The sequence below is a fragment of the Haliotis rubra genome, unplaced genomic scaffold, assembly GCF_003918875.1.
Source record: "Haliotis rubra isolate DU_JTF1 unplaced genomic scaffold, ASM391887v1 Scf164, whole genome shotgun sequence".
Classification (NCBI taxonomy): Eukaryota; Metazoa; Mollusca; class Gastropoda; order Lepetellida; family Haliotidae; genus Haliotis; species Haliotis rubra.
Window position 1 is genome coordinate 721816 of NW_025765603.1, and position 10315 is coordinate 732130.

The window sequence follows — 10315 nt, forward strand, 5'->3', positions numbered from 1 at the left end:
TCTAAGACCTGCTGCTCACCCATGATGAATTTGTTTACAGTGAACGCACTTGCTGAACATTATTGTTTATCTTACCTCGCACATAAATGTCGTTTTCTGATTGACTGAGCGCTCTTCTATTATTTTCAATGTACCTCGCTTACAATCGAGTAATATTTTCTATGCTACCCGCTGGGAATGCCGAACTGCGGGAATTCATTTGGTACTTCGTGTTAGTAATTCTTTATCTCGAATAATTGAGTCACGTATGATGTACGGACATTACCGATGTTTTGCGAATGCAACTTGATGGAAGGGAGATAACTCTAAATTTGTTTTTCTTGTCTGCTAAATTCTATGTCATCTGAAAATCGAGTATTTGCTAATTGAGTAACTCTGGTACACCTTATTATGATCCGATACCCGTGCTTCAAACAGTTCAAAATTAACACTGAGGTGTTCGGTAAGATAAATACCTTGTTCACTGGTCATGTAGGGGACATGGGTTGATATATCCTCTATGTTTGTTTATGTTCCGAAGGGATCAGGGAACATAAAAAATGAAAATTTTGTAAGCTGGGTACAATGAAATTAACAGAAGAGCGTCCAACCAATCAGAAAACGACATTTATGTGTGAGGTAAGATAAAAAATAATATTACTGTGGACAGGGAAATAAGCTATATATTCTGTCAGAAGCATCGTTTTAATATAAAAGCAAATATGCAGCCTCGATTATCCGCCCAAACAGATTACACTGGACGTAAAAGGTATTAAAATAGCTGTAAACATATGAACTAGTTATAATGGCAAGCGTATCCTACCCTGCCTGTAGCACCTGCACTCACACAACATGCACCCGGAAGTAAGTATTTATTTGGTACCTGACGCCACACAGACAAACATTGCATATCACAATAATAATAGCATGCTTGTAATGCGCTATTTTCCATGTACAACATGCTCAAAGCGCAAGACATAGAAGTATATACAAAACTGACACCAAGAGATAATGAAACACTAGAGATAAATGGAACACAATTCAATAGATTATGAAGTCAGTCAAAGCTAACAACGTATTACATTTGGTATTTTATGAGTACGGACGGCCCAATAGTTAAGGGACCTTAATACACTGTGAAGAGTTGTATCCCTTATGCCTGACAGGATCCTATGAACGTTTACGTTGAAGTTACTGCTTGCTGTTTTTTATCCCCGTCTCCTGACCTGTTCTCGTTCTTGCTTTTCATTTTAGCCTCAGAGACATACAATCTACAAAACACACCCTCTGGCCAGAATCTGGCCAGTACTTTTTGGGAGTCGTCACGTGCTATATCCACCAGCATTGTGTACGTACATTGTCCGGCCTTACACCGCCATGTCCTCATGTGACGTACATGTATCAACCGTACACCCCTGCTGGCGGCATATCTCGCCACAGCTGTACTTACAACGTCAAAGCTTGCTTGTCCTCCCACACGGGACAACACATACTGTTCCGTTTTTATGTTCTCCTGTCCATCTCGATTTGGTTCTTTTATAGCCGGCTTACTTTCTTTTGCGTGAAAGTGGTGACTTTCTACGCTCCCAAATTGAAAAGCATGAGTATCATTACGCGAAGGTATATCAGCAACTGGGAGCTTTTGTGTCCGTGAATGTCTACCATCATTTTGACGTGGACAATCTTGAGGACGGGTAATGTGAGTTACACTTTGTCCGACAGATGTCGTTTCAGGAGTGAAACAGTTTTCACTGCCTTGTGCTCCCCCTGTTTTAGTTCCAATGTTGTTAAGGGAGACAACTGCAGAGGAGGAAGGTTTTGTTCTCTGGAGCACAAGGTCTACCTTGCCTGTCATGACGTCTAATTTGCGGAAATGTTCAGTCATGGCGGCGATTTCCGACTGATATTTCATCACTTTTATCCCCAGTTCTTTGTTTTCATTCTTCTGCAGCTTAATTTCGTACCTCATCTTCTGTTCATTCACCCGGTATGCATACAACTGTTCGTTGAGGATTCGGTTGGTGTCCTCTCCTCGGCTTATCGTGTCCTTTAAAGCCTGTATTTCTGCATCTTTGCTCTTTACTAACATGTCAAGCTTGTCAGCGAGGAGTGGCATGTTTTCACTGAATTTATGTTTGATCTCCATAATGGCTTTCAACACCGAGACCTGGTCCATGTGGTCATTGTGGATCCTTGTCTTGGCGCACACAATATCGTTAGGAATCTGGTAGCTGTTCCCATCGGCGCCACCGCAAGACTTGCTCAGCTCGTGGTTCCGCGGGGCAGTCATATTGCGATGAACAGGAACCAGTAGCATTTACCTGGAATGAACCAACCCAACCGTGATAACATGGATAGTTCTAGTGACGTACTTACACTACACCTCAAAAAGAAATTCCTTTCGAGAAGGTCACGGGAGGTGGTTGACTTCGTCCACAACGTTAACACAAACAACACGCGTGACAAAACGTCATGCACAGGTATCGACTTGGTTGTGTTATTGTGCGTACTCGTAATGCGCCCTTGGGGAACATAATTTTGAGTTGTAGAGTATCATCTGTGTGGTTTGGCTATATGCACAGATGCAAGGCACAATAACTCCAAATGCCAAGTCGGATGTCGGTAGGGGCGGTGGGGTAGCCTAGTGGTTGAAGCTTCGCTCGTCACGCCGAAGCCCCGGGTTCGATTCCCCACATGGATACAGTGTGTTAAGCCCAATTTCTGGTGTCCCCGCCGTGATATTGCTGGAATAATGCTAAAAGCGGCGTTAAACAATACTCACTCTGGTGTCCCACGCCGTGATATTGCTGCAATATTGCTAAAAGCGACGTTAAACGATACTCACTCTGGTGTCCCCCGCCGTGATATTGCTGCAATATTGCTAAAAGCGGCGTTAAACGATACTCACTCTGGTGTCCCCCGCCGTGATATTGCTGGAATATTGCTAAAAGCGGTGTAAAAGTAAACTCACTCACTCGGATGTCGGTACCTGGAGGTCGTAAAAGAAACAGAGAAACCAATGTCCCAAGAAACCAAGACAAGGCTTCACATGCTGTATCAATAAATCAAGGATTTGTCCCCACCAGCGATCCACTGGCTGACTCTGGTGCCCCGTAGCATGCTGCTCATGCTGTTGATCACTGTATTGTCTGGTCCAGACTCTGTTATTTACAAACAACCGCCATATATTTGGAATATTGTGTACGGCTTTAAACAACAAACAAACGTAGGTTTACCAAAGATCAGTTGTCACCTGGATCTTCAAGGATGCATATTGTTTATAACGTTTAGAATGTCGACACAGATTTGTGTCTTAAGCACATGTCAACGGCACTCACCCTAATCGTGCAGCTGAGAGTATCCACATATATAGAGACGCCATGCTCCTGCTACTCCGTGCCCTTGCACTGTATGAGGCCGGAGTAACTCGAGGAGTATATATACAGCCTTATCTCAGTCCCGCTGACGTGATACTACACTTTCGCGAAAACCAGGGGTTAGTTCCAGGAACATGGAGATAACGTGTACTGTGTGTACACATCTTGGAGAAGGTCATCTTGGCTTGCAGATAAATGTGTGTATATGATATGATACATTTCAAAATATATACTCATGGAAACGAAAAAGGGAACACATGAAAGTACAAGTGTTCCTTTATTCTTTTCCAAAATTTCACCAACAGTCAATACAAAGCTTGTGAAGGAACCTGGAAAAGAATAAAGGAACACTTGTGCTTTCATGTGTTCCCTTATTTGTTTCCATGAGTATACACGTTAGTGAGTGAGTGAGTGAGTTAAAATTTAACGTCACATCGGCAATATTTCAGCCATATCGTGACGAGTTAGTAAGTATCATTTAGCCCTAGTTAAAGTATTAACCGTGTGCGTGTATTTCATCATGGGTAGTCGACGTTTCTTTCAGATGCACGGATTACACCTCATCCTCTGAAACTATCAACAACATTTTTACATTTCACGTCTTTAAGTGACTTGCTTCGTGAGAACGTGAAGATCCGGGTCAGAATTGATCTTCAGCAACCCATGCTTGTCATAAGAGGCGACTAACGGGATCGGGTGGTCAGACTCATCGACTTGGTGCATGTGTTATCGTATCCCAGTTATGTAGATCGATGCTCATGCTGTTGATCACTGGATTGTCTGGTCCAGACTCCATTATTTACAGATCGCCGCCATATAGCTGGAATATTGGTAACAAACGTTAAGAAACAAACAAACCACACCATCATGAATCATACTTTGATTCTACTGACGCCATCTATTCCATGTCTATGTCTCCTTCTTCTGTCTCCAACTGTCTATCTCTCCCTATGATTTATTCTCTCACTCAAATACTCAGTCCAGTACTGACAGATACATGTACGGCTCAGTCCTCTGCACCCATCCAACAAACTCAGCCCCGGAAACAGTCCGGCACAGTGACCATGACCATCTGTCAGCGTGCGATTACAATATAACGAATGTGTCTTGAAGAGATAGGTCAACTGGAACGGTTCACTCAGTCAGATTTCCAATTTTTCATCCCTGAGGGGCGGTGAGGTAGCCTAGTGGTTAAAGCGTCTGCTCGTCACGCCGAATACCCGGGTTCGATTCTCCACATGGGTACAAAGTGGTAATCCCATTTCTGGTGTACCCCGCCGTGATATTGCTGGAATATTCCTAAAAGCGGCGTAAACTTAAACTCAATCACTCACTCACTTTTTCATCCCTGAGAAACAGTTCACAGGACCGCATGCCTATCTAAACCTAGACTGCATCCAGTCTCTGTTTCAACTTAAACTAAAACGAAATTGTAGATGCGGCGATAAGCAGTATTCACTCACGCCAAGGCCTATGTTATTGCTGTGACCTTATGCGTTTTTCTTCACATAATGGCAGATGTGTGAAGCCTTCACAATCACCCTTTCCCAGTAATTAATGAAAGTGAATAAATAGTGGTTTAACAACGATCGCCCTGAATGATCAATCAATAGTACATATTCATTATTACCCTGGATAACCCCAGCTGTCTGTTAGGCGCTTGAAGGTCACATGCTTTATACCACCGGGTACGCATTTTCTGCTGAATCAACAGAGGCAATTTTGAACAAACTCACTTGCCTAAGGTGAGACCACATGTATCACATGTGCTCGTTGTGGGGCAGGACAGAAGTCCTAGAAACTCTCAGGAGTCAAGCTGCCAAACACGGTCACCCATTCAAGGACTCTCCGCGCCCAAAATTGCTGAACTACACCTGATTTGTGACCTGAGCTCTATGCACAGGATCACACACGACCATAAAGATTCAGGACCATCCTGGTCGGGTCTATATTAAATTGGTAGCGGAGATATGCCTCTCCTCTCTCCTCCCCCGATACGTGTACGTGTTTAGGTTGTATTGACAATATTGTTGTGTTGGTTGTTTAACCCCGAGCATGCCAATACTCAAGCTGAGAGATGGCGTCCTTCAATATTCATGTCAGTACCAATCTAACAAATGACTGATATCATGAACATTCGTGTGGTTGGAACTTATGAAACAGTTCGTTACAGCCGTGTTCGGGGTAACCAATTGCAATTTCTACTGTAGTTGATAATACGCTACTTTAGACGTTGTTATAACGGGAATGGCTGCTCGTGTTTTTTCATGATCGTTTCAGCCTTAAGTTCACAGAGGTGGAATGCTTAAAGGTCACATGCAATGTAAAACACAACTTTGCAGATTCTGATACCTTTCGGTATGGACTTACCGAAACAAATCATCAAAAATGCAAATTCAACTTATAAAGTTGAAAAATAACGCGATGAAGAAAAACCGCGCGAAATCGGAGTTCAAACGATTAACTAATTTTCCCCCGACTGTTCGGGGGAAAACTGGTTTCAACAGCTGGGCTGCGCTCATAGCACTTGCGCAGTGAAATAGGTTCGCGCAACTTGGAAGCGGGCTGTCCGGTGAATACTCGGTGAAGGCTTTGGTGTGAGCTATTTTTCTAATGTTTTGTTGATATCAGGCTCGAGCTTTTTTATATGTTATGACAGTAAATAAACTGTTTATATAATTTCATTTGTCTATTTCACCACACGTTCTTCTTACCGAGTCACTTTCTCAGTTCGATACTTAAAAGCAATGTCATTATTAAGCGTTGACAGAATTTCTAACTGTGATATAGATATGTCGTTGTCACAGACAAAACTCAATGTCTTGTTTTATTGACAGCTGTGTGTCTGCCTGCCTGTCTGCTAATGACAATATTCAATACACAACTGCGATAACTGACCACATGCAATTTGAACTTAACACCAATCAGGCTATACACCATAAACAAAACGCATTGATTTATGGCCCGAGTTCGGTCTCTGTCACATTATGTAATTACACAGACAGGCAGGTGTGATACTTGAACACATGACATGTTATGATGTCTGTTGATTGCAAAATGTTATACACAAAAAATGAGCATGTATTTACAAAACCCAACATCTCTATATATACACACACAATGAGCCGTGAGGCATACGCAAATGAACCAGCCGTTACACTTGAGTGCACACCCACCCGCTCTGACTGGGTTCGGTATCCCGGCTGCTTCGTTTCTTGGGAAGTAAACCCAAGTACACAATATTGCACTTTTGATTTGCGATTGTACGCTTATAATTTTGTTTATATGTTTTTTCATAACCAGCAATGTATATTATATGTCATGAATAAGTGATAATTGTGTTTTAATCATGTTTGATTTTTTTGGTTGAAGGTGACCTTTAAAGTTCGCACTTGTGATACACATCCTGTTTAGGTTGGACCTTTATGAAATTGGTCTCATTTTTCAGCCAACCAGAATCAATCATGCCTTGAAGCTCATGGATTCTGCGTCGATACTTGCCACATCCACTGTGATTTCCACAAGCCACTCTGTGGGCCCGAACCCATACAGTATGCTGTGTTGGTCAGGGTATAATTGGTAGAAATTAGACCGTTATTGGCTTTGAGGTGAGGTGAGGTGAAATTAGGTTTAACGTCGTGCTTGAGAATATTTCGCTCATATGACGACGTGCATGCGTGTGTATGTGCATGTGCGGTTGCTTGTACTAGCCCAGACTGAAGCTGGTTTTATAGTGCTAGCCCACTGAGATATGAATACCGAGCCGACCGACCAGTCCTTGTTGTACCCATTAATACCGAGCGCCAGGCAGGGACCAACAAGTACCATATTTTAACGTCTTTTGGTATGACGCGGTGGGGGGATCGAACCCGCGACCTTCCGCTCTCCGTGCGGACGCTCTAGCCACTACACCACGGAGGCGGTCTTACTGGCTTTGAAGGAAAATGTAGGCTCATGAAGAAATATTAAAAAGTACAGGTCCTGTCTTTTCCCATTTATTGTAGTGCAGCATGTGCATGTGTGTACTGTACATGCAGTCATATTTGTAATGTGTGTACATATATTTTAGTACAACATGTGTATATGGGTAATGTACGTGCATTTATTGTAGTAATGAAATCACTGTTGCTTGACCACAAAATGAGCAGCTGAAAAATTGTAATGACTTTGTGACACGTGTTGGGGAACGGATCGGGTTGCAATGGAACCTGCGAATGGCAGGCCTACAATGACACCTGCACACAATTGTCTCATTCCATTAATTGCACTTCGCTTCTGCCCCGAGTCAAATGAGGTTTACGCACAGGAACAGGAGGGTGACTTTCAACATCTACCTTTAATAATCGTCTATATGCAGCTTCCCTGAAACCAAGGCGTCCTGTGAATGAGGTGGCCCTAACAGCTTGCCATAGACGGCAAAAATCGGGTTGGGCTTGGCAACTCTAGAAATCTACTGCTCATCAATGGGATTATACCATTTTTTACAGGCGAATCAAGGATCTGTCGCCGATTTAAATATGCCAGAAAACGTTTTTGGTATGCGAGGACACTTTTTAACCATTATCTGTTTGAGGGTAGTAGTGTCATTGCGTGGGTCGGTATCAGACATAACAGCTGATTCTTGTGAATTGACATTGGACTAGCAAGCAATATTTTCAATATCGGCAGAAATCTTGAACTGCAAAATGACAATACCAGATCAAATCGTACCCAAATAGTCCTCGATTATGTCCTTACCATGCCCATACAAGAACATCGGTGAACATCGGTGAACATCGGCTGGGTGTTCTGGAGCGAGGAGTGTACGCGGGAGACCCTACACCCCCAAACATATATGACCATGGGGCTGCTCTTCAGGAGGAACGGAAGGTAACATCAATGGTATCTATACGCAAGTTCCTTCACAGAAGTACTGTGCTAATATCGTCAAACATGGTGGTCTCACCAGCTGTACTGTTCTACGCGCCCGAAATTACCGTTACAGACCTTTATGGCCTTACACCTTCACTATCATTTCAACAGTTCCATTTTGATCGATTGTATTGCTAATTCACTGTATATCATGCCTCACTCATGCTTATTTCTCCAGTAAACCAAAAAAATGTATTACGACATTTGCATGAAAGCAAACTAGTCTTCATCGATTGTTTCCGGGAATTTAAAATGAAAAAACTCTGAAACATTCAGAAATTTACGAATGGTTACATATATTTTATATTGAGACAAATGTGTCATGTAAGGACATCTGGTGAATCACTGCATCTGACGCCGGTGAACGGGGGAATTAATGTCTTGGATACACGGATGGCCCTTCAGGAACCGCCGTCTCTCAACCATGTGTAATACGTGCGGGATATAGGTTTATGGTTGCCAGAATACAGTATTTAAACCATTTGCAACAAGCACGTGACATGGGTCTGACTGACAACAGAATATGTCAACAAGATAAGTATGTATAGTTTATAAAATTGGCTGTTTCGGTTTCATCTTCAACAAATGTGACGGTGTGTGTATTGCCAGCTACGTACATTTACTATATGCAATATACACGATATTAGTGTGTATATGTAAAACTATGTGAGTCAGACAACTTTCCTACGATATGAGCTTGTGTTAATCAATCACTATCAAATAGCAACGGTTCCAGGCGTTTGCTACCCGTGAAGGTCCGGGTTAGAATGAACCTTCAGTAACCCATGCTTGTCGTAAGAGGCGACTAACGGGTTCGGGTGGTCAGGCTCGCTGGCCCGGTTGACACATGTCATCAGTTTCCAATTGCGCAGGTCGATGCTCATGCTGTTGATCACTGGATTGTCTGGTCCAGACTCGATTATATACAGACCGCCGCCATATAGCTGGAATATTACTGAGTGTGGCGTAAAACTAAACTCACTCACTCACTCACTCCAGGCGTTTGCGAAAATGTGAGCGCATCCATCATAAACACATGCAAAGGCTGTGGCACAGACACACGTACAGGCAAGTGAGAACGGGAACATGGGGCCAGACCATGACGTTTTTATTGCCTTGTTAAGCGTCAAAGAGCTACACAAATGCAGAGTCATGCAAAATATCATACAAAAAATTGACTTGTTAAAACGTTTGGCAATATTCCAGTCAAGGGTTTGAAAGCGAACGATTTATCAGCTGAGACACCGTATCGTCTCCGAAGTTAAATCACTGAATTCCTAAAATACGATTTTGCCTGTAATTCCCCGTCATTCTGTATTTTTCTCAAGACGCACCATGAATCTTGTGTTAAGTTTCCAGTGTACTCATTCGACTTATGGTTTCGTATTTTCCATTGAACACAAATGTTTACCACGCACTGATTTGTACATCTAAATGAGAAACAAGGTATTAACTCAATGTACGTTTGTCGCCTCATCTGATCAAATTTGCCTCAGTGGTTTTACGCATTTTGTGTTCGTGACTCTATATCACGTGATGTTTAAAAACGCTTCTTTACATTCCAAACAAAAAAAATATTATCCCCAGAGATCTATAAGCTATATTTTACTACCACAGACATATAATAACAACCTGTCCAATTTGTACATGAATACATTTCACTTTTCGTCTGTGGCTGCTGAACACATATTTAACCGGAAGTGATGTCGGCGCCATTATAGGGCTCAACTTCCGGCGTGGCGCAGCAGTAATCTCCATATTGATATGATTTCCGGTTGATGTGGGACGAAAGTGCTCGGCGTTTACAGCGTTTCCGGTTGCAAGCAGAAAGCAAAGAATAACATAAAGCAGCCATCGCACTTCCTCTAAGGAATGACACTGTATGCGACATGAAAGCCTCAAGAACTGAGCGAAACAGAGGAGCCATATAAACAGACCAATTTGGCGAAATTTATGGTTACAGGGGATTTGGTCCTCATAAAAGAGGCGTACACTTTAAAGTCATTGTAATAGATATATTAGGTGTGTGGACAAGTGCAGACACTATA

General features: G+C 42.5%; 1 protein-coding gene across 1 annotated transcript; it reads right to left on the minus strand.

The window, feature by feature from the left end:
• Positions 1-844: 844 nt before the first annotated feature.
• LOC124271833 lies at positions 845-3387 on the minus strand. The gene is made up of 2 exons (XM_046706984.1): positions 3318-3387; positions 845-2300 (listed from the first exon to the last, which is right to left on the minus strand). Exon 2 carries the CDS (start codon positions 2294-2296, stop codon positions 1160-1162), a length of 1137 nt encoding a protein of 378 aa, XP_046562940.1. The 5' UTR covers positions 2297-2300; positions 3318-3387; the 3' UTR covers positions 845-1159.
• Between the last annotated feature and the right edge of the window lie 6928 nt (positions 3388-10315).